The sequence below is a fragment of the Gopherus evgoodei genome, chromosome 5 (assembly GCF_007399415.2).
Source record: "Gopherus evgoodei ecotype Sinaloan lineage chromosome 5, rGopEvg1_v1.p, whole genome shotgun sequence".
NCBI classification, from domain to species: domain Eukaryota; kingdom Metazoa; phylum Chordata; order Testudines; family Testudinidae; genus Gopherus; species Gopherus evgoodei.
In genome coordinates, this window is record NC_044326.1 from 60543139 (window position 1) to 60569031 (window position 25893).

General features: G+C 39.5%; 1 protein-coding gene across 9 annotated transcripts in view; it reads left to right on the forward strand.

Moving 5' to 3' along the window:
• Positions 1 to 25893, forward strand: part of FAT1 (FAT atypical cadherin 1) — a 187657-nt gene that overhangs the window by 146438 nt on the left and 15326 nt on the right. For all 9 annotated transcript variants that reach the window (XR_004000575.1, XM_030563873.1, XM_030563877.1 and 6 more), the window contains 9 exons: positions 454 to 4521; positions 5158 to 5354; positions 6546 to 6699; positions 8417 to 8650; positions 10494 to 10883; positions 12333 to 12547; positions 12980 to 13117; positions 13509 to 13652; positions 16664 to 16861. Coding sequence is in view for 8 of the 9 variants with exons in the window: in XM_030563873.1 (XP_030419733.1) it covers positions 454 to 4521; positions 5158 to 5354; positions 6546 to 6699; positions 8417 to 8650; positions 10494 to 10883; positions 12333 to 12547; positions 12980 to 13117; positions 13509 to 13652; positions 16664 to 16861 (5738 nt within the window). In the remaining variant the exon portion in view is untranslated. The remainder of the gene's footprint in view (positions 1 to 453; positions 4522 to 5157; positions 5355 to 6545; positions 6700 to 8416; positions 8651 to 10493; positions 10884 to 12332; positions 12548 to 12979; positions 13118 to 13508; positions 13653 to 16663; positions 16862 to 25893) is intronic.

The following is a 25893-nucleotide window of genomic DNA, read 5'->3' on the forward strand; positions in this document are numbered from 1 at the left end:
AGTTTGTTGTGTATCCAGACGTCCGTTCTAAGCAACTTTCAAATTATCAAAATTTGGCAGAGTATTTTTGGAAGTATCCTCCAAAACAGTAAAAGTTCTGGAGGTACTGGAGCTTCCAGTGCATCCAATACAAACACATTCATAAGACAATGCCTTAATGGGAGATATTTCTATGCTCTGGAGCAAGGCAAGTCAAATTGTTGCCAAAGATCTATAAATGGTTTAAATTGATCATTATCAATTTGCTGTGACACAGTCATAAATTCTCTGTTCATCCAATCCCTCCACATCAAAGTTTTGCCACCAATTTTAAGGATGAGATTGCTTAAGGGTCCTCCTCTATGTGGGCGGCCCTGGTTTATGGCCAGCTGGGCACGGACTCTTAATTTTTGGACATTTATCTTTGTCTTTTTCATTGTTAACGTTTTGTTTCTTTTTTCTTTTTCTCTGCAGGGAATATTGGAAATTCTTTTACTATAGATCCCATCTTGGGCACTATTAGAATTGCAAAAGAACTAGATTGTAGTAACCAAGGAGAGTACAATTTGGTGGTAAAAGCTACAGATAAAGGAAATCCTCCAATGAGCGAAGTAACTTCAGTGCTTATCTTTGTCACAATTTCTGATAATGCCTCACCAAAATTCACACTGAAGGAATATTCTACAGAAGTCACTGAAGGTGCCAGCATTGGTAGTTTTGTTGGAATGGTTACTGCGTATAGTCAGTCTTCTGTAGTTTATCAGATAAAAGATGGTAATGTAGGTGATGCCTTTAATATCAATCCAAACTCAGGTGTCATCACCTCTAAGAAGATACTTGATTTTGAAACTTTGTCTTTTTACATGCTAACTGTTCAAGGAACCAACATGGCTGGGTTGTCTACTAATACAACTGTTTTGGTGCATATTCGGGATGAGAATGACAACTCACCAGTTTTTATGCAGGCAGAATACACGGGACTCATCAGTGAATCAGCTTCAATTAACAGTGTAGTTCTAACTGACAAGAATATCCCATTAGTAATTCGAGCTACAGATGCTGATAAAGAATCAAATGCTTTACTGGTTTATCAAATTGTTGAACCATCTGTGCACAAGTATTTTGCCATTGATTCTAGCACTGGTGCCATTCGTACCATAATGAGTTTGGACTACGAAGAGACAAACATTTTCCAATTTTCAGTACAAGTACATGATATGGGGACACCATGTTTATTTGCAGAATATGCAGCTAATGTTACTATTTATGTAATTGATATCAATGATTGTCCTCCTGTGTTTTCAAAAGATTTGTATGAGGCATCCCTTTTGGTGCCTACATATAAAAGAGTAACAGTCATCACCGTAAATGCTACAGATACTGATTCAGGAGCTTTTTCACAACTAATTTATTCTGTCACTGAAGGTAACATTGGAGACAAATTTTCAATAGATCCTAAGACTGGAACTATAACTGTACAAAATACAACTCAGTTAAGAAGCAGATATGAATTAACAGTCAGAGCATCTGATGGGAGATTTGCAAGCACTACATCTGTAAAAATTAATGTGAAGGAAAGCAAAGCAAGTCAACTCAAGTTCACACAGGGTTCCTACTCTGCAGTAGTGCGAGAGAATTCCACTGAGGTTAAAACAATAGCTGTCATTACTGCTGTAGGGAATCAAATAAATGAGCCTTTGTTTTATCACATTCTGAATCCTGACAGTAGATTTAAAATCAGCTACACTTCAGGAGTACTTTCAACCACAGGAATACCATTTGATCGAGAACAACAAGAATCTTTTGATATAGTGGTAGAGGTGACAGAGGAGCATAAACCATCAGTAGTTGCACATGTTGTGGTGAAGGTCACTATAGAAGACGTAAATGATAATGGTCCAGTTTTTGTTGATCTCCCATATTATGCTGCTGTTAAAGTAGACACTGAAGTGGGCCACATTATTCGACGTGTTACAGCAGTAGATAAAGATATAGGAAGTAATGGAGAGATACGCTATTACCTTAAAGACCATCATGAACACTTCCATATTGGGCCCACTGGTGAAATCACACTCAAGAGACAGTTTGAACCGGACACACTAAATAAGGAATATCTTGTCACAGTGGTGGCAAAAGATGGAGGAGAACCAAGTTTTTCTGCTGAAGTTACAGTCCCAATCACTGTTATGAATAAAGCCATGCCAGTTTTTGAAAAGCCTTTCTATAGCGCTGAGATACCTGAAAATATTCAGTTGCATAGCCCTGTTGTCCATGTACAAGCAAACAGCCCAGAAGGACTTAAGGTGTTTTATAGTATCACAGATGGAGATCCTTTCAATCAGTTTACTATCAACTTCAATACTGGAGTTATAATTGTTGTTGCCACTCTAGATTTTGAGTCCCATCCCGCCTATAAACTGAGTATACGAGCAACTGACTCTCTAACTGGGGCCCACGCTCAGGTGTTTGTAGATATAGTAGTGGAAGATATAAATGATAATCATCCTCTGTTTACAAAGCTATCTTATACTGCAGTCCTTTCTGAGGCATCTGTAATTGGGACATCTGTTGTACAAGTTAGTGCTACAGATGCTGATTCTGGAACAAACAGAAGGATTTCCTATCACTTGGTTGAGGATAATAGCAGGAGTCATGAGTATTTCCACATAGATAGCAGCAGTGGGCTCATTCTGACAGCAAAGACTTTGGATTATGAACAGATCCAGCAAAACAAATTACTAGTAAGGGCAGTAGATGGTGGAATGCCCCCACTGAGCAGTGACATTATTGTAACTGTCAATATAACTGACCTCAATGATAACCCACCGTTATTTAACCAACTGCTTTATGAGGCTAAAGTTAGTGAACTGGCTCCCCGTGGACACTTTGTAGCCTGTGTAAAAGCCTCAGATGCAGACAGTTCAGATGTAAACAAACTGGAATATTCAATTCTGACAGGCAATGATCACATGCATTTTGTAATTAATAGCAAAACTGGCATCATCGCCATCTCAAACCCACGCAAACAGACCTTGAAGCGTCTTTACAATCTTAATGTGTCTGTGTCTGATGGGGTCTTTAGAAGTTCAGCTCAGGTACAGATAACTGTTACTGGAGCCAATTTGCATAGCCCTGTTTTCAGTCAGAATGAGTATGAAGTGGAACTAGCTGAAAACGCTCCATTGCATACCTTGGTGACTGAAGTTAAAGTGACAGATGAAGATTCTGGGGCTTACGGCCAAATCAGTTATCATATTGTAAATGACTTTGCCAAAGATAGATTTTATGCTAATGACAGAGGTCAGATATTTACCTCTGAAAAGCTTGACCGTGAAACACAAACAGAAAAAGTAACTTCTATTAGTTTAATGGCCAAGGATGCTGGAGGAAAAGTTGCTTTTTGCAATGTTAATGTGATACTTACAGATGATAATGATAATGCCCCTCAATTCCGAGCAACAGAGTATGAAGTGAATATTGGATCTAATGTTCCAAGAGGAACATTTATCACTAAAGTTTTGGCATCTGATGCTGATGAGGGTACAAATGCAGACATTACATATGCTATTGAAGCAGAGTCTGAAAGTGTCAATGAGAATTTGGAAATTGATCCTTTGTCTGGTGTAATTACTACAAAAGAAAGCTTAATTGGTTTAGAAAATGAGTTTCTAACGTTCTTTGTTAAAGCCCGGGATGGTGGATCCCCCCAAAAACAATCAGTGGTTCCTATCTATATTAGAATACTCCCACCAGAAGTGACTCTTCCCAAATTTGCAGAGCCATTTTATTCTTATACTGTTTCCGAGGACATTCCTATTGGAGCTGAGATTGATATTATACATGCAGAGCATAATCAAACATTAGTATACACTCTAGTTAAAGGCAACACTCCTGAAAGCAACAGGGATGAATGCTTTGTGATTGACCGACGCAATGGAAGATTGAAAGTTGAGAAGAGTCTTGATCATGAGACAACTAAGTGGTATCAGTTTGCAGTGCTAGCACATTATACGAATGACAGTTATAATGTTGTTTCCTCAGTAGATATAAGCATTCAGATAAAAGATGCAAATGACAATAAACCAGTTTTGGAGTCCAGTCCATATGAAGCATTCATTGTGGAAAACATGCCAAGTGGAACGAGAGTCATCCAAGTGAAAGCAACTGACTTGGATTCAGGACTCAATGGGCAGGTTACATATAGTTTAGATCCATCACAAGAACTGGAAATCACAGAGTCTTTTGCCATAAACATGGAAACAGGTTGGATTACCACCCTCAAAGCACTTGACCATGAAAAACGGGATAAGTACAAAATTACAGTGGTTGCATCTGATCGTGGTGAAAAAATTCAATTGTCTTCTGTGACAGTGGTTGAAGTTACTGTTACAGATGTGAATGACAATCCTCCACGCTTTACTGCGGAGATATACAAAGGGACAGTTAGTGAAGATGATCCACCTGGTGGTGTGGTTGCTATCTTAAGTACCACTGATGCTGATACAGAAGAATCTAACAGACAAGTCACCTATTATGTTACAGGTAAACATTTTAAAACATTTAATATTAACTTGAGTTATAAAACTAGAATGAAGTGAGAACTCTTACGCTTCAAAAATATTACAAAATATTTGAAATAGGGCATCTGTGACAGAAGACATTTTTTTAATTTTTATAATATTTCAGAAGCCATCAGGATGCATCATTTTTTCTTTTACTTACCTTGTTTAAAAATGGTTTAATTAGAATTCATTTTGTCTTTGTGATATTTATATCTACAGGAGGAGATAGACTGAAATAAATAGTGCAATGAAAAAAAGCAAAAAAAAAATCCATGAGATAATAGATAGAACATAGTTTAAATTAATCTTCAGTAGATTTTAAAAAATGTTTTTCTGTTTAGTGTAGCTGTTTAAATATGTCGTCCTCTGTAATGCTGCATTAATCACCATGGCAACATTAATAGCAAATACTTAATGCACTTAAATTATTTTTATGTGTATTTATATAAGACCTGAGTTAAAATGCTACTTTTACCCCCCCCCCCCGAAAAATCAAGATATTTTAGAGAGAGAGAGAGCCATGAGCTGTGATTGTTGGGTTTTTTTGGATTTTCCTTTTCTCCTAAATAGTAGAATTATCTCATTTTGCTTGAATGACATATTTTTGACTGTTTAGGAGGTGATCCCTTTGGGCAGTTTGCAATAGAAAATGTGCAGAATGAATGGAAAGTCTATGTCAGAAAACCTCTGGACAGGGAAGAAAAGGACAATTACCTTCTAAACATTACAGCTACTGATGGGACCTTTGCAACAAAAGCTGTGGTTGAGGTTAAAGTCCTAGATGCTAATGACAACAGTCCTGTTTGTGAAAAGGTAGGCTTGAATTTTACATGAGCAGCCATTTTCAGTGTATGTACACTTTCATTGTAAAATCCTCTTTATCTTAGGTGCCCACTCAAGAGACTGACAAAAATTGATTGCTTTATGGAAGTGACTTTCTAATAAATGTGGAGAAGAAATGTATTTTGGGCTACTGGGACAAGAAGTTGCCAAATAAGGGTAGTCTCTTGAGTAAATTTCACTATAATTTAAAAACTCATAGGGCTGATCCAGCGACCTACTCATATTTAACTGTGCCACTATGCAGAGGATTGGAAGACTATGAATTGAATTTCAGTTCTTAATTTCCCATGTTAATGTAAGCATTGTAAAGATAAAGCAAGGAGAGAGCGTGCTTTATGCTACTGCCATGGCAGTGCATACTAACTGATTTCCATAGGCAGTGTGGCTCCAGAGAAGTCCAGGTACCTGCACTTGGCAGAATGATACTGCTGTACACATTCTAATAAAGGTGAAGTTAAAAGAGTGCTGTGCTCAGTGATGCCAGAGCTATCCTTGATAGGAGTGGAAGGGTTGTACAGCCAGGGAAATTGCACTATTGAAGTCCTAGAATTCTGTAATCCATATCTGTCCCCAAGCCTGCTGACAAAGCTGTCCTTTGCCACTTTTGATTCCCTGATTTAAAAAAAAAATGTACTTCTGCCATCTCACCGATGAGATCTCACCTATGTCTTTAAAGCCTGTTTGTGTTGTGTTTTTGTTTCTAACTGGAGACCTATAAGTCTTATGCTGTTTTATAAAAGGGGTGAATCAGTTCTTTGCAGGTCAGACCAGACCTGGCTAATATGACCTATCAGTAGCTCAAGATAGGAAGTTGAATGAAATTCACAACACAAGGGATTTGGATACCAGAAAACAATTAATCAGATGTTCAGGTGTTTGGAGCTCTTGGCTGTGCCTTGGCACTCAGAAGCCTCGAGTTTATGAATGTCAGTAATAAATAATTACTTCACTGAATAATTCATTAATGGTGAGGCAATTAATTAGAAAATCACATCTTTATCATTTTCAGATGTTTCAACCTCTGGTTCACTTCACATGTTCCAGAAACCTCTAACGTCAAGCAGATAATTTCATCTGTCCTTGTCCTCTTTTTCCCTCCTCCATTAAGCGTTGCTTCTCTAATACATTTTAATCTTTCAATGTTGCTTTAAAACCTTTTAGGCTTTATACACTGATACTGTTCCAGAGGATGCCCCTCCTGGCAAACTGATCATGCAGGTATCTGCTACAGATGCAGATATTCGTTCCAATGCAGAAATTACTTATACGCTGCATGGCACTGGAGCAGAAAAATTCAAGCTCAGTCCAGACACAGGTAAAATTCATAATATATAATATTGCATATAAAACTGCAGACACTGCCTTTTTAAAAAAATATTTATAACTAAATAAAACATATGTAAATGTTGATACTTAAATCAATCTGTATGCACAAAAACAAATGTTTTTTATTTTTTAAAATGTTAATTTAATGTTAAATTGTTTTAGAGGAAAACCATAAACATTCAGTATGTGGAGAAGAAATAAAGAAATGAACACATAATTAACTTGTGGAACTCCTAGCCAGGAGATTTTGTGAAGGCTGAGGGTATAAATGAGTTTAAAAACAAATTAGATACGTTAATGGATGATAGGTCCATCAAGACGGTTGGAGCACAACCCTATCCCTTGGATGTCGCTAAACCTCTGGCTTCCAGAAATGGGGGATGGATCACTTGATAATTTCCCTGTTCTGTTCATTTCCTCTGAAGCATCTGGTACTTGCCAATGTTGGAAGACCAGAATACTGGGCTAACTGGACTATTAGTCTGACACAGTATGGTCATTCTTACATTCTTTAAAAATATAAAACACCTTGAAGCTGAAAGTCAGGCTTCTTTAATTGCTATCAGACTTCTATGCCAAAGAAGTTCAGAATAAAAGGATACTTTAAATATTGTTCTTTTTCATATTTAATGTATTGGTTACTAGCCATAGCTTTTGACCTGAAAAATAGCAAGTTTCATTTCAGTCAGATTCTGGTGGCCAACCATCTGGCTGGATCTAAATCTTGCTTTACACATAGAGAATAGTGCAAAAGGGAAGTCCAGTGTTCTCAAAGCTTTGCAGCCAGTGACAGGGAATTAAATAGGATGAGAGAACCAGAACCACCCCAGACTTGCTTGGAAGCATTAAGTGAGTGGTCTGCACTCCATCACACTCTTATTGGTTGGTTTTCATGCCACTCAGAGCTACTTAAGTAAGAGTTAGATCAAGCTGGACCACTTTGAGGTCCTAAGCATTCCAGTCTCCAGACCATTGCAATGCAGGGTGAAGAAGCAAAGGGTGACAAAAATAAAGCAAAGTAAATGGTGGAGCCATAAGGAGGGAGCCAAGGGTAGGTTTCCCATGCAGGGATTGCAACTTAATGGCCTGAGAGAGAAGCTTGTGGATTTCCTAGGTGTTTGGGCAAAGAGGAGGTCTTCCCTACCAAATCCCTGGCAAAAATCTCTTTTTTGTTTTTACTACATAATGAAGCTGCCGCCTTTCCTCACCCCGAACCATTTGTAACTGTCACGACCATCTCTTCCTTTCCTCACTGCATGGATAATATGTCATACATTTTCTTCTAACTTTGCATTTCATTAAAGCATGGATTCAAACATTTCTTTTATTTATAAAGTTTGTTTTCAAATAATGCACCATGCACTATCGTGTATGTGTATGCATAGATGTATATGTTCTGTGTTATGCGTGCTGCACATTTGGTCAATTGCAATTTCAGAGGGATTTTTTAGAAAGCAAAAGGTTTCAGTGTTTAATGTTTATAAGCTGAAAAGACAGCCATTGACATGTTTTGCTCATTAGTGTGGTACAGCTGTTGTCTCAGCCATTGACAAAATTATCATCAAAAGGAAAATGGTTATTTAGCTTTCGTGAGTAAAAAAGAAGAAAGATTTTATAAAAACATCATGGTAAAAATAATTATGGGATACTTAAACTGACTTACCTGGGTCCCTAGAATTATTTTACATCTGTTTTTTTGTTTATAGGTGAACTGAAAACATTAGCACCACTTAATCGTGAGCAGCAAGCAGTTTATAATCTTTTAGTCAAGGCCATAGATGGAGGAGGAAGATTCTGCAAGGCTAACGTGATTCTCTCTCTAGAAGATGTGAATGATAATGCCCCAGAGTTTACAGCTGATCCTTACTCCATTACAGTGTTTGAAAACACTGAGCCTAAAACATTATTGACAAGAGTGCAAGCTACAGATGCAGATGCAGGTACATATTACTTAACTATATTTACTAATTATAGTAATCGTTAGCTAGTGGAGACTTAGATGTGTCTTTCAGTGAGGCTTGCAGGCACTCACTACTTCTCAGGATCAGGCCGCTAAATGATATGTTTAGGTCTAGTAAATTCGATACAATTTTCATCTTAGTGGCTTTGAAAGTATGTACTTGTCCCTGTATCTAGTGCTGGGCAGGAAATAGCTTTCACACCGCAAAAAATTTTGAAACTTCAAACGTTTTTCCCATTACACATCGGGATGAAACCAAAATCTTCTGGATTTTTTTGTGGGGGGTGGGAGGAAGACGGAGGCCCACCCACTGCAGAATAGCCAGTAACCCAGTAGTTAAGGTATTCATCTGACAAGTGGGAGACCCTCGTTTAAGTACTTGTTATGACTGATTCAGAAGAGCTTTGAATCTGGGTATCTAATAGGGTGACCAGATAGCAAGTGTGAAAAATCAGGACAGGGTATGGGGGGTAATAGGTACCTATATAAGAAAAAGGTCCAACTATCAGGACTGTACTCTAAAATAGGGACATTGATCACCCTAGTCTCCAACATTCAGGTGAGTACCCTAAGCACCAGTCTGTTGGCTGTTCTAGGGTGGGTTTCTCCCTCTCTCTGGTTTTGCTGAGAATTTCCACCCTAGTCCTGAGAAACTTCAGGTTTCGATGAATCTGTATTTTCTGACAAACTGTGTCATCAAAAAATTCCCAGCTAGCTCTATTTGTAACATTGTGTGCAAAATATGGAGGGGAGTGAAAAGCGTGGGCCCAAGTCTCCTCTCACATACACTAATTTTACCATGTTGTAAGTCTGTTGTCTTAGTCCTTATTTTCAGGCTCTGTGTGCTCGAGGGAGTGTCTGCTAATAGAAGTCACATTTTTAAAACATGACCCTCAGTCTAATAGACCATGACAATATCATACAGTATAGCTCCATTAATTGTACTGTTATCTGATATGCAGTGGTATTGAGATAAGTAGTTTGTTGTTCATCATTGTTTAGCTATAAAGTGTTATGTGAATATGGCCTGAATGTGACATTAAAACGAACTTAGAGTCATGCTTTGTGCCTATAAACTCAACAGGAGAATTACAGAAGCGTATGATGTCTGTGTTTGAGGGCACAACGCTGTCACAAAACTGTCAAGTCTTGATGGTCAAGTTGTAATGTTTGGTATTGCTTTAGTGCTCAGAAAAACATTGTGTATTATGATAATGTTAAATTGCATAATAGAAGGTAGCGGCAGAGAGCCAGTTTTATACTTTGCCAATCTCCGGGGCTCATAAGCAAACTGAATGGCACAGAATGCTGTGTTGTTGTTTTAATACAGAACTTTTGCCAGAGAAGGTGTTCCTGTTCATCTTGCGTACTTGATTCTTAAATAAACTTACTGGATTAAAGCCTAGTTATTTGATGCAGCTTGGTCCTTTATAAATATATATATATATGTGTGTGTGTGTGTGTGTGTGTAATGTAATATTTTTTAAAGGATTTAACCTTCTCAAGTAGAAATTATCATTTTGAAGTTATAATTAAATTTGTACAACTAACCAATATTTTCATATTAACAGAGACTGTGAATAAAACGGATAGCTACTTTACTCTTCCTGTAGTAGAAGTCACGAAGCTTATGGTATAGTTTATACCATATCAGTAGCTTCTACTCTTGACAGTAGCCTCTATAGTTATTTAAATTTGCTTTAATGTGGATGTCAGTGTTTACACTTTTTTCATTTGTATTGTTATCTAGAATAATCAGTATAGCAATGTATTTTTGCTATCATTTCATGTTCCATTAAAAGTTCTTCTGGTTTTAAATGCAGGGATGAACCGTAAAATTCGCTACTCGCTAGTGAACTCTGCTGATGGACAGTTCTCAATTGATGAATTCTCTGGAATTGTTCGGTTGGAGAAGCCTTTGGATCGGGAGTTGCAGGCCGTGTACACTCTGACTTTAAAAGCTTTAGATCAAGGTTTACCTAGAAGGCTGTCCTCTATTGGTAGTCTTGTGGTTTCTGTTTTGGATATAAATGACAATCCACCGGTGTTTGAATATAGAGAGTACAGTGCCACTGTATCAGAGGACACTTTAATTGGAACAGAAGTTCTTCAGATTTATGCTGCTAGCAGGGACATTGAAGCCAACGCTGAGATCACCTATTCAATAGTCAGTGGAAACGAACATGGAAAATTCAGTATTGAGTCAGCAACAGGTAACAGAACATAAGGGTGAATTAACAGAAACATATGTGTTAATGTATATTTAGCTGTATCATTTTCACCAAGTAGTGTGTTATTACACATCATGCAATTGATTAACCAAGCAGATAGACTTAAAACATATGTCCTGTAAAGTCAGTGATTCTTTAAACTGATGTGTTTTGTTAGTGTCTGCTGAGACGTTCATTCGTTTAAAAGTAGCTTGGAAAGAAGTGTAATAGAATATGAAAAATTATCTATATGTAATGCTTTTGGTAGCTGCTATTTAGGATACCTTTACTTAGTTTACAAAGTAGAGTAGAAGTTTCCTAACCACCATGCTAAAAATAAAAAACAAACACACAAACAAAAAACAACACCTATAATTACAGATAACAGTCTGTTCACAAAAGCCATTATGTATAATTTAAAAGAGGTTTTGTCAAAGAGAGACCTGAGATTAAAGCGACAAGGAAAATTGATCATTGGTCCTCAAAGATGGTAATTATGGAAAAGTTTGTATGGCATTAGGGAAGGATAGAGCTATGTTACCCATCAATGTATCCAGCCTAAAGATGAAGGATTTTAGGACTGAAAGTTAGTGGGACTGCGGAGCTAAGTCACTTAAGTGCTTTTGAAAATTTTGTCCATTTCTACTATTTTAGTAAAGAGTAACTTATACCTCAATTCTCCTTACATCATAATTCCTGTAGATTCTGTAGCTTTTTTGCAAAGCGTGTTTTCAAGAAAAAGAGTTTCTTTCTCCTAAGGCCTTATTTGCACACAAAAGTTGTACTACTTTGGTTGTTGTTAAATGGTACAACTCCATCTCCACTCCGCACATGTAGTTATGCTGGTATAAAAGTGCTTATACCAGTATAACTTATTGTCATATGGGAAGGGAAACTAACGATACTGGAATCAGATACTTTCATATAAGTATAACTGCGTCTTGTATAACGGTGTGGTACCACTTTAACCATTTTGGTTTAAAAAAGAATCACACCCGTAACCAAAATCCTTCTACTGGTACAAAACCTGTATATAGCCTGAGCAGTTCTACTGCTCCCGCTGCTTTCTACGTGCTTGACATAATATTCTTCTATTTTTGACATCAAATCTGGTTTCTGTTTAAGTGAAATCAAAGGTTATTTCATTTATTTTATTTATTTTGATGGAAAATGAAAACAGGATATGTTTTCCTAGATATCCTTAGCAATAAAAGAACAAAGGAAAGTAAGAGTCAGAAAAAACGAGTTGGATCTGAGACAGTTTTTTTTGTTGCAGCCGCTTCTGAATGTTTAGGGTTTGATTGCTGTGCATCTCCCATTTTACACTGTCATAACACAGGGATTAATCAGGACATTGAGCTATTTGGAAATTAATTAAAACAAATTGAAAAGCAATAGTATGTAGTAGTACAGTAATATCAAAGTATGAAAATATGTGATTTTTCTTTGTAGGAGCCATTTTTATTATTGAAAGCCTAGATTATGAAAGTTCCCATGAGTATTACTTGACAGTGGAAGCCACAGATGGAGGCACACCTTCATTAAGTGATGTTGTAACAGTGAATATCAATGTAACTGATATCAATGATAACACTCCAGTGTTCAGCCAAGACACGTACACAGCAGTAATCAGTGAGGATGCCATGCTTGAACAATCCGTCATTATGGTACGTATTATTATGTGGTTTTGGTTTTATTTTTTTCTGTATTTTTCTCAGTTGAGCCAATCATAGTTTCTCTCTCAGAGAAATAAATGCTAATTTGAAAGTGGCCTCGAATGGAAACCGATCTGCTATGTAGTAAATTGTTAACTTTTTAAGAAATCTTTCAGAACTGGGAATATAAAACATATAGGGAAAGTGCAGAGTATTTTGTACTAGTTGTAGTCCATTTATATGAATTATGATTTCATTTGCAGAGAGATTCCAGAGAAATTAATTTACCTGACTTTGGTGTATTCCAGCTATTGGAGTTTTTGCCTTGATAACTCTGTAATATGCTAGACCTGAAACAGCAGTGCCTTCCATTAGAATGAATTTATTGAAAGAGCACCAGTGTCTACCTAGATCAGTTTTAAATGAAAATATGATGTCCTCTAGGTTATGGCAGATGATGCTGACGGACCTTCAAACAATCACATTCACTACTCAATTATAGATGGCAATCAGGGGAGTCCTTTTACAATTGACCCTACCAAGGGTGAAATAAAAGTGACTAAACTTCTAGACAGAGAAGAGGTAAGTAAGTTTTATGCCTTTTTATTATTATTATTATTCACATGGTTAGATTAAAATACAGGTAACTTACACTGCCATTTTCTGGGGTGATATTTATGTAAATTCTGATGACTTCAGGTGTTTTAAAATTAAGGTAAATGTAATTTTTTCAGTGAGGACACTTTAAAAATGTGACACCATCTGTTTATGGCATTAGTTTGGTTTGTTTTATTCAGATTGTAAGAGAGTCTTTTATTAATTGTAGTACATGATATATATTAGAGCTTTGTTGTTGGTCTGAAGTACCAGTGTATTATGTGGGTTCAAATATTTTTCTCAATTAATAAAAATTCTTCAGTTTGTCACATCTTTCTTTCTTTAATGAATGTGTGGAATTTTTCTTTTAAAAAAGATTTCAGGGTACACCTTGACAGTTCAAGCTTCAGATAATGGAAATCCATCCAGAGTCAACACAACTACTGTAAATATTGATGTATCAGATGTAAATGACAATCCACCACTATTCTCAAAGGGGAACTATAGTGTTATCATCCAGGTAAGCTAAACACAACACTATAGATGTTATGACAATCAAACTAAATTCAAGTTTGGATATTAATCTGTGAGTTGAAAATTTTTGCAACAGAATTTTTATTATTATTATTATTTAAGGCTGAAGTAATATAAATTGGACTGTTTACCTGAGTAAGTGCTTAGTGTAAATAAGTGTTGTAAAATCAGGACCATATTGTGCCGCCTTGTTACAAAAGTTGCAGAGAAATACTTCATTCATACGATGTGTGTCACTTTTAACATGTGCATTATTCTATTTTTATTTTGTGTTACACTGTACAACATTCAACATACATATACAGTAAAGCTTAAAAATGCATACATTACAATTGACCTATTCTGTTGCTAATAAATAGAGATTATGCTTAGAAAACTATATTTTAGCTGCTTTGTTATTGTAAAGCAAGTGTTCTGTACTCCTGCACATAGACCATTATTTAATTTATGTTGCTCCATAGCACTCTTCGGCTGATTAAGAGATAATGCTGAGCAGCTGTAAAGCAGATGTCATTCACATCTCACATGGTACAGATGGTAGATGTGAACTGATGTTTTGGGGATTTAAGTATTGAAACAAGAAAATAGAGAGAGCAGGAATACTCAGAATAAAATATAACAAAATAATATGATATTAAACTAACTCTCTGATATAAGAAACTTTTTTGTATTGATTATGCCCTTCAGGTGTATGCCGGGGCATGACGCAAATCTGAACTGGGCACGACATAATGGCACTGGAAAAAAGATTAAATAACTGAGTATTCCTGACTTAGGGAAACCCTGAACCATATTTCACTCAGATTGATAACTGATCATAGCTAACTTGTCTGTTTGGCTCTTGTGGTCTATGCCTTTGTCCTTGCATATGAAAATAAAAATAGGTGATCAGAGTTCTCCATATTCACAAAAATGTGTCTATGACAGAACCAATAACTGAGTGCTATCCCAGAAGTATAATTCATCTATAACAACACACAAGCTTTAGTTTTCCATTATAAGGTGGTAATAATGGATCATATTCTCAAATGACTGGCAAGTAATTCACTCAGATACAGGGAACTTCCTGCTGGCGGAGGCAGTTCCTGCACCAGCTGTTCCCCTTCCTCTAACATGGGAACCATGTTGAAGGAAGTAAGAGGGACTTGGGATAGTTGCATTAAAGATGTTATGCTAGTGATGTAAATTAGAGCAACTCCTCAGATGCTTTCTCTTGCTGGCACGGGTCAACATGGACCAGAATGAGGGAGTCATAACTCATCCAGTGAGTCATCCTAACATAGCACCTTTATTCAAGGCTCTTAAAATGCTTTATGAAAGTAGGTAAAATTATTATTTCCATTGTATAGAGGAAATGAAGGCACTCCTAATGCACATGAACTTGAGGAGCTGTGCTAGACTCCCCAAAGTGGTCAGAAAGGGCTGTGAATGCACCTGCCTCGACTCTAACTCTTAAGAGTGTGGGAGTGAGGCACACTGTTCAAGGAAGTAATAGATGCTGCTGGGTGCATGTTCCCTTGTGCTCTCAAAGGATTGTGCTTTTCGACCAGTGGGCCAGATTTTAAAAGGTATTTAGGTGCCTAATTCCAACTGAAACCAGTGGGAGTTAAGCACATACATATCTTAAAAAACCCAGATCTGTGGAGTGATGTACAGCCCATCCTCAACCCCAAAATATGAGCAGTTTTTATGACCACTTTTTTTCCCTAACCTACATACCCAAGATCACTCAGTGAATATCCATAGAGCCAAGAAAGGAAACCTGGTCACTGATTCCCATCATCTCTCTTATCTGTGCCAGCTGAACTACATCTTTGGAGTTTCCTCTTCCGCAACAGCTCACTCTAGCTTGAGGAGAGGAGGAAAGAATTCTGTATTACGTGAGGTCCATATCACTCCCATCTAATCAGTCAGAGTACCTCAGGGAGAATGGTGAACTCCACTCCAGTCCACCCACATGTAACAAGGAAAGTAACTCCAGTGGATTCAAATGAGGTGGGAGCCATAAGTGCTCAGTAGTTCTGAAAATCAGGCCACTTAGTTGTCCAACTTTAGGCATCCACATTTAAAAATATGGCCCTGGTCTGTTTTATGGACTGCTGGCATGAAGAGTATCAGCAGCAAAGCTCAGACCACTAAACTGTTGACCTCAGAGAATTTCACCTACTTCAAGTCATCTCTGTCCCAGATCCTTATCAAAGAACAATAGCAAAAGGGCTCAAAAGTTGATAAATGGAGGGGTTGCATGTTGGGAGAGTGGGTATTTTTTTTAATGGATGGCATTTTACTGATATCCTGCATTGCAATACCACATCATTCTACCAACATATTCAAGTGAAAAGAGCTTTGTGCAGCACAACTGTCACATTTAAATATTTTGCTGGAAATGATGTGAAATCTTTGTTCCAGAAGGAAATGGAGATTTTTAGAGTACAGTAGTTGACAAATCTGATTAGTTGGTTTTCAAGTATATATAAATCCCAGTGATGCAAATAGTTAGATATTATATAAGTGTAAAAAGCTCAACTTGAGAGCTATTTGATGGGGGCTAAATTGTGGCATTTACCCACTGCCTCACTAGGAGCTCTGGGCCAGGTTGTGATGCAGAGACTCATCTCCCTTCTTCCTACTTTATGGTTATTTTGCAGGAGAAAAGCAGTCCATGTGCTCATCTTGTGTGCAGGGACTGTGATTTTCCTTAATAGGCAGAATTAGCTAGATTTGAATGTTTGGTGAGTTAATAATTAATCCAGAGGTACCATGCTTATTAAGACCAAATGTCAATAAAATGGAGTTTCAAGGCCATGACATTTTTTAACACAATAAGCCAAGAGAACTGGAAAATTTTCCAGGAAGTAGAAAAAACAACTGTTATGTGCCGATACTGTGATACCGATTGACTTTTTTCTGTTGTGGAAAGGAAAACCAATCAGAATATCTCACTGATTACATTGTTATAATGAAACTATCTGATGCAATGTTCCTATACATTTATAGGAAAATAAGCCTGTTGGATTTAGTGTGCTCCAGCTCACAGTGACAGACAAGGATTCTTCCCATAATGGTCCACCTTTCACCTTCACCGTTCTGAGTGGAAATGAAGAGAACGCTTTTGAGATAAACCACCAGGGAGTGCTTACCACATCTGTTGCACTGAAACGCAAAGTGAAGGATCATTATTTTCTCCATATTAAGGTATGAAAGGCTTATCTCTAGCCGGTTTGTGTTTTTAACCAGTTTAATTACCCAGTTCACTTTTTCCCTATGGTTGGAGGATGGCCATTTGCATTTGTGTGACATGACCTGTATATCCCAAGTAGTGGTTTTTGCAATGAGATCGCCACAGGGAAACCCCATTGACCTCAGCAGGACTCTAAGCAGATGTAGGGACTTTCTTTGTGGATTTCATTGCAGGATTAAGGCATAAGTGAAGAGTAAATAGGGTGAATATTTGTCCTATGGTGTTTGTCTGCTCCTTCATTTTGCGTCTGTTTTTCAGAGTTCTGTCCCTCTCCTTCATTTCTTATCAAGCATTTTACGGCACAAGAAAACAGCCAGACTCTAGACTGGTGGATCTCAGCTAGGGGTCTGTGGCCCCCTGGGGGGCCTCAAGCAGGTTTCAGGGGAGCCCCCAACCAGGGCCAGTGTTAGGCTTGCTGGGGCCCAGGGCAGAAAGCTGAAGCCCGACTGCATGGGGCTGAAGCTGGGGATCCTGAGCCCTACCACCCGGGGCTGAAGCCTGAGCATCTGAGCTTCCCCAAGCAATTGCCCTGCCTGCTACCCCCCAATGCCGGCCCTGGCTTTTATATACAGAAAACCAGTTGTTGTGGCACAGGTGAGCCATTGAGTTTTTATAGCATTTTGGGGGGCCTCAGAAAGAAAAAGGTAAAGAACCCCTGCTCTAGATCTGCAGTGCTGTTCCTGAGACCATCTACTGGTGGTAACAGAGTGCAGTGCCTTGTTGCATCCTTCTTCCTATTCCAACTGAAAGTTGAAGGAATAAGCTAGAGAATGCTTACATGTCCATAACAGAGATTAATAAAGACTTCACAGCATATGAGCACTGAAATGTTACCTATTGATTAAAAAATACCTTTATATAGCACAGTCTTCTTTTTATAGGGCTCTATAGCAATGCAGGTTTGGTTCTTACGATACACATCAGATACTAATTTACATGTTGTATTGTAACAGTGTTTCCACAGGATGGATTAGATTCTCATCTGATGTAAATCAGCACATTTCATTGATTCCATGTAAGTTAATGGAAGTGCACAGATTTTACATCAGCTGAAGATCTGTCTCTGATATTCTAACTTTTTCAAGTGCCAGATGTTTTTTATACTTTTGGCTTAATCCCTAACCCAACAGGCTGCTATCAAAGCAATCATCAATAAAGGGAAGAAGAACAATAAATCTCACTTTCTTTGATAGCTTAGTTTTCCCAGATACGTTTTTATATCTGTTAGATGACTGTGCCATAAGAAAAGATCAAATGACTCTTCATTCTCTTAATTCAGTTATAAACTGATAAATACAAGATAACTATGAACAGAGGAATCAAGATTCTAGGGCTAAAAAATTTCCCAAAATGTTGCACATAATCAAGTCTTATATTTCATTTCTAGACCTCTTGTTTTGGGAGAAATCTTCTGCTCTGTTCCTATACATTCTTTAAAGGCCAATAATAATTCCTCTCCCCAAAGTTCCAAATTATTCCCCTAACTAATATTTAACATTCGTGAAAAAACAGAGCTTTGCTTTCCACTAAAGCTGAGTGAGGAAACTCTTTTACCATCCTGCAAAAATATTTGATATTTCCAACATTGTCTTTTTCCACAATGGGATGAAACCACGACCTTTCCCAAGAGGCACCCAAGAATAGGCATTGATCTAGTGGTTAGGGACGTGGGAGACTTCTGAACCAGTCAGAGTAGGGACTTAAACCAGGGTGTCCCACATCCCTAACCACTTGGCTAACTGCCAGGCTATTCTGGGGTGAGTGTCTTTCCCTCTGGTTTTTAAATGGAATTTCATCCTCAGAAGCCTTGTTGAAAGCAGCCTTTTCCCAAAACAAGTTTGTTTTGACAAATTGGCGTTTTCAGGCAAAAAAAAAAAAAATGCTTCATTAAAAAAAATTCAGATTAGCTCCTACCTGTTAGTGCAGGGGCCTGGAGAAGTCCTGTCCACTGTTTGGTGTGTGCTGATTCAGTCCATATTGAGATAACAACCATACCATACTTACCTTAAGCAGGAAGAGAAAGAGAGAGCCGGGGTTTACTTTTGAGTGTCATACACAGATACTCTGGTAATGGGCACTAGTATAAGAACGTAAACAAAATCTTTATTTGAATGCAGCCCAAAACTTGGGGTGTTGGCAGGAGGTGGTCAGGGTAAGAAAAGGGTGAAATATAATAGTGAAAAGTGCGTGGTCATGCATTTAGGGATTAATAACAAGAATTTTTGTTATAAGCTGGGGACTCATCAGTTGGAAGTAACCGAAGAGAAGAAGGACCTCGGAGTATTGGTTGATCACAGGATGACTGTGAGCTGCCAATGTTATATGGCCGTGAAAAAAGCTAATGTTGTCTTGGGAAGCATCTGGTGAGGTATTTCCAGTAGAGATAAGGAGGTGTTAGTACTGTTATACAAGGCACTAGTGAGACCTTATCTGGAATACTGTGTGCAGTTCTGGTCTCCTATGTTTAGGAAGGATGAATTCAAACTGGAACGGGTATAGAGAAGGTCTACTAGGAATGGAAAACCTGTCTTATGACAGGAGACTCAAAGAGCTTTACTTGTTTATCCTAATCAAAAGAAGGCTGAGGGGAGATATGATTGCTCTCTATAAATATATCAGAGGGATAAATACCAGGGAGGGAGAGGAATTATTTAAGCTCAGTACCAATGTGGACACAAGAACAAATGGCTATAAACTGGCCATCAGGAAGTTTAGACTTGAAATTAGATGAAGGTTTCTAACCATCAGAGGAGTTAAGTTCTGGAACAGCCTTCCAAGGGGAGCAGTGGGAGCAAAAGACATATCTGGCTTCAAGCCTAAAATTGATAAGTTTATGGAGGGGATGGTATGATGGGATAGCCTAATTTTGGCAATTAATCGATCTTTGACTATTAGCGGTAAAGATGCCCAGTGGCCTATGATGAGATGTTAGATGGGGTGGGATCTGAGTTACTACAGAGAATTCTTTCCTGGGTATCTGGCTGGTGAGTCTTGCCCACATGCTCAGGGTTTAGCTGATCGCCATATTTGGGGTCAGAAAAGAATTTTCGTCCAGGGCAGATTGGCAGAGGCTCTGGGGGGTTTTCACCTTCCTCTGCAGCATGGGGCACGGGTCACTTGCTGGAGGATTCTCTGCACCTTTACGTCTTTAAACCACGATTTGAGGACTGAAATAGCTCAGATATAGGTTAGGAGTTTATTACAGGAGTGGGTGGGTGAGATTCTGTGGCCTGCGTTGTGCAGGAGGTCAGACTAGACGATCATAATGATCCCTTCTGAGCTTAGTCTGTGACTCTAAAAGCATTTGAGAAACACAGATCTTAAAAACAATCAGTCTGTATACATTCCTGCATTACCTAAGGCTTACAGATTCCCTGGATCTAGAGAAAGACAGAGCTCCTTCTGACTTCTCTGTAGACCTTTTCTCTGTGTCAGTCTGTCCCCTGACAGCCTCTGACAACTGACTTTTTTCTGGGGCACCCTATTTTTCCGGGAGCCCAGCAAGACCGGCTGGAAGGAGGGAGAGGTGGCCAGATTTCTCCTACCCCTCTATCTCTTCCCCCCCCACCAAGTGTCCCCTCCTCCCTATGCCACTGCTGTACAGCAGGTCCCCAGTATACGTCATTTTGATGTCCGTCGCCCTTTTCAAGAACACAACCCCGACCCGCTTTACCTGAATCAGATCAGGAACTTGATCCTGAATCTCCCACCTCCCAAGTGCATACTCTACCCTAGCCAGGGAAAGACTGTTCTATAGCCTCATGGCTAGGGCACCCAATTAGGCAGAGCAGGGTTTTGAACCTGCATCTTCCATCTCCCAATGAATGCCCTAATCAGTAGGCTCTTCTCAGGTGGGTGTCTCTGGTTTTCGCAAAAATTTCATCCTGGACATGAGAAACTGTCCTGATTCAAGCACTGTCTGAATTGATACGTTTTCACAAAAAGTTTGTGGCAAAAACGTTACGGCAAAAAATTCCTAACCAGCTCCATTTAAAATACTATCAGTATAATTATTTTAAATATATCCACATCAGTTAATTCTTCTTTCTTCTTTTTTCTACGTGCCCCTTTGTTCTTTTTTATTCTTTCTCTTTTCTTCATTCTTACCTCTCCCGGAGATCCAAACTCTGCCCTTTATGTTTAGAACAACCCATCAGAAATCTAGGCAAAACCAAGCATAGCATGCGCTTGAGTCTTGTCTCCCTGTTTAAACATTTGGGTTACTAAAAGTCCACTTTCCAGATAGAAGCCCATCTTTCTACAATGGTTATACAATATTAAAATGGTAAATATTGCACACATGTAATACCTTTTAAAAATCTTGTGTTCAGGTTTTCATAAGTTTGGATTTGTGTATGAAAATATAAAATGATTTTCCTGTGCCGATCTCCAAGAGCACTAACCATCTCTAATAGTAATACAATAACTATACAGATTTTTTTTTCCACAACATATGATTTTCCTGTGCCACTCTGTACCATGTGTCCTATTAGAGTTGCAATGCTCACTTCTCTGTGACAGAACTCTGCTCCAGAGAGGTAATGCAAAGACAGGAACAACTGAGAAGGGAAGGATAAGAAAAATGGAAGGGAAAGGATGGGAGGACGTTATCTCATAGACTCATAGGTCAGAAGGGACCAATATGATCATCTAGTCTGACCTCCTGCACAAGGCAGGCCACAGAACCCTACCCATCCACTTTTATAACAACCTCTAACCCAGGACTGAGTTATTGAAATCCTCAAAATTGGTTTGAAGACCTCAAGCTGCAGAGAATCCACCAGCAAACGACCCGTGCCCCACGCTGCAGGGGAAGGCGAAAAACCTCCAGGGCCCCTGCCAATCCGCCCTGGAGGAAAATTCCTTCCCGACCCCAAATATGGCGATAAGCTAAACCCTGAGCATGTGGGCAAGACTCACCAGCCAGCACCCAAGAAGGAATTCTCCGCAGTAACTCAGTTCCCATCCCATCCAACATCTCCCCGCAGACCATTGAGCAGACTTATCTGGTGATAATCCAAGGTCGATTGCCCAAATTAAACTATCCTATCATAACATCCCCTCCATATACTTATCAAGCTTAGTCTTAAAGCCAGATAAGTCTTTTGCCCCCACTACTTCCCTCGGAAGGCTGTTCCAGAACTTCACTCCCCTAATGGTTAGAAACCTTTGTCTAATTTCAAGTCTGAACTTCCTAATATCCAGTTTGTACCCATTCGTCCTCATGCCTACATTAGTACTAAACTTAAATAATTCCTCTCCCTCCCTAACGTTAATCCCCCTGATATATTTATATAGAGCAAGCATATGCCCCCGCAGCCTTCTTTTGGCCAGGCTAAACAAGCCAAGCTCTTTGAGTCTCCTTTCATAAGGCAGGTTTTCCATTCCTCGGATCATCCTAGTAGCCCGTCTCTGGACCTGTTCCAGTTTGAATTCATCCTTCCTGAACATGGGACACCAGAACTACACACAATATTCCAGATGGGGTCTCACCAGCGCCTTATATAACGGTACTAACACCTCCTTATCCTTGCTGGAAATACCTCGCCTGATGCATCTTAAAATCGCATTTGCTTTTTTAACAGCCGTATCATATTGGCGGCTCATAGTCATCCTGCTATCAACAATACCCCAAGGTCCTTCACCTCCTCTGTCGCTTCCAACTGATGCGTCCCCAACGTATATCTAAAATTCTTATTATTAATCCCTAAGTGCATGACCTTGCACTTTTCACTATTGTATTTCATCCTATTACTATTACTCCAGTTTACAAGGTGGTCCAGATCTTCCTGAATAGTATCCCTGTCCTTCTCCATGTTAGCAATACCCCCCAGCTTTGTGTCATCTGCAAACTTTATTAGCACATTCCCGCTCTTTGTGCCAAGGTCAGTAATAAAAAGGTTAAATAAGATCGGTCCCAAAACCAATCCTTGAGGGACTCCACTAGTAACCTCCTTCCAGTCTGACAGTTCACCCTTCAATACGACCCGCTGGAGTCTCCCCTTTAACCAGTTCCTTATCCACCTTACAACTTTCATATTCATCCCCATCTTTTCCAATTTAACTAACAGTTCCCCATGTGGAACCGTGTCAAACGCCTTACTGAAATCGAGGTAAATTAGATCTACCGCATTTCCTTTATCTAAGTAATCCGTCACCTTCTCAAAGAAGGAGATCAGATTGGTTTGGCACGATTTACCTTTAGTAAATCCATGTTGCAATTCGTCGCAATTACCATTGACCTCTATGTCCTTAACTACTTTCTCCCTTAAAATTTTTTCCAAGACCTTACATACTACAGACGTCAAGCTAACAGGCCTATAATTACCCGGATCATTTTTATTCCCTTTCTTAAAAATAGGAACTACGTTAGCAATTCTCCAGTCGTACGGCACAATCCCCGAGTTTATCGATTGCTTAAAAATTCTCGCTAACGGGCTCGCAATTTCATGCGCCAGTTCCTTTAATATCCTCGGATGGAGATTGTCTGGGCCCTCCGATTTTGTCCCATTAAGCTGTTCAAGTTTGGCCTCTACCTCAGTTGCGGTAATATCCACCTCCATATCCACATTCCCGTTTATTATCCCTCCATCATCGCTAAACTCCTCACTAGTCTTATTAAAAACTGAGGCAAAGTACTTATTTAGATACTGGGCCATGCCTAGGTTATCCTTAACCTCCATTCCATCCTCAGTGTATAGTGGCCCCACTTCTTCTTTCTTTGTTTTCTTCTTATTTATGTGGCTGTAGAACCTTTTACTATTGATTTTGATTCCCTTTGCAAGGTCCAGTTCAATGCGCTTTTAGCCTTCCTCACTTTATCCCTACATGTTCTGACCTCACCAAGGTAGCTTCCCTTGCTAATCCCGGCTTTCTTCCACTCCCTGTAAGCTTTCTGCTTTTTCCTAATCCCCTCTCTGAGTTGCTTGCTCATCTAGCTTGGCCTACAACTCCTGCCCATGTTTTTTTTTCCCTTTCTTGGGATGCAGGCTTCCGACAATTTCCGCAGCTGCGACTTAAAGTAATTCCAGGCCTCCTCCGCATTTAAATCCACAAGTTCCTCCGTCCAATCCACTTCCCTAACTAATTTCCTTAACTCTTTAAAGTTAGCCCTCGAGAAGTCGAAAACCCTAATCCCAGATGTACATTTGTTTATCCTTCCATCTAGTTTGAACTGAATCAGCTCATGATCACTCGAACCAAGGTTGTCCCCTACCACCATTTCTTCTACGAGGTCCTCACTGCTCACCAAAACCAAATCTAAAATGGCATCCCCTCTCGTAGGTACTTCAACTACTTGATGAAGAAATCCATCCGCTATCACATCCAGAAAAATCTGACCCCTATTATTCTTGCAAGCACTCGTCCTCCAGTCTATATCCGGGAAGTTGAAGTGTCCCATAATCACACATTTCCCCTTTGTGTTTACTTCATTAAAGACATTAAAGAGGTCTCTATCCATATCCAAATCAGATCCCGGTGGTCTATAGCACACCCCAAGCACTATCTCAGGGGAAGCTCTAGTTGCTTTTTTACCCAGTGTGATTTTTGCCCAGACAGACTCTGTCTTATCCATTCCATCGCTTCTTATTTCATTACAGTTAATCTCATCATTGATGTACAAGGCTACTCCACCACCTTTGCCTTTCTTCCTGTCTTTTCTAAACAGCACATAGCCTTCAATACCTGTACTCCAGTCATGAGTACTATTCCACCAGGTTTCTGTTATCCCTATAATATCCGGTTTCACTTCGTGCACCAGTAGCTCCAGTTCCTCCATCTTGTTACCTAGGCTCCTCACATTAGTGTGCAGACATTTTAATTTTTGGCTTTTGGCGTCAGTGACATTCTTTCCCCCGTCGTGCACAGACCTTCTACCACCAGCATCACCCGTTAATCTGGTTTCTACTCCATTATTCCTCCTTGGATCAATTCTTTGGTCCGCAAGGGTATCCCCTCTCACTTTGTTTACTTCCCTCTCCAGGTTGTATTCCGGCGTGGAGATCTCCTGAACATCTCCCAATCATCTCCCCCAACTTCCTAGTTTAAAGCTCTCTTGATGAGGTCGGCGAGCCTCCATCCTAGAATTCTATTTCCCTCCTTACTTAGATGAAGTCCATCCTGAGCGAACAGTTGTCTATCCGTAAACGCTTCCCAATGACCGTACATCCCAAAGCCCTCCTTATAACACCAATGCCTGAGCCATCTGTTGATCGCTATAATCTTGTCACTCCTTCGTCACCCTGCTCTAGGAACCGGCAGAATCCCACTGAAGATCACCTGAGCCTCGATTTCTTTGAGTGTCTTCCCCAGTCTGGCATAGTCCTCCTTGATACAGTGCAGCGAGTAACTAGTTGTATCATTCGTTCCCACATGAAGGACAATCAACGGATTCTTTCCCGCTCCCGCTAGGATCCTATTCAGCCTCAGGTCCACATCCTGAATCTTAGCCCCTGGCAGACAGCACACCCTTCTGTTCTCCCAGTCAGGTCTAGTTACAGGCCTGTCTATTCTTCTCAGTAAAGAGTCTCCAATCACGTAGACTTGCCTTTTCCTGGCGACAGTGTGATTCTCCGGTCTATCCCCCACACCAGCTGGCCGCAAGTCCTCTTGATTTGTATTCGCCCTTACAATCCTCCTGGGGCTCATACTTGGTGTCGCCTCCATTGACTCCTCCCCTCCTTCTGCAGGACTAGCTGCTCGTCTCTTTTTCCTTGCCCTCTCTCCTTCAGCAGCCTGCTGTGCTCCATCTTCATTTTCCAACTCAGCAAACCTGTTCCTGAGTTCTGTTTCTCCATCGCTGGCCAGTCTTTTCCTCTGCCTGGTTCTCCTAGTCACATGCTTCCACCGTCCACTTTCCTCACCCAGCAGCCCCTCCTCAGAGTTCTTTGGTCCTGCTTCTATCCGCTCATCTGAGCTTATCCCCTGTGCCTCATCATGTCTGTGTTCCATCATCTGCTCAAACCCCCTTCTAAACTCAGCCAGA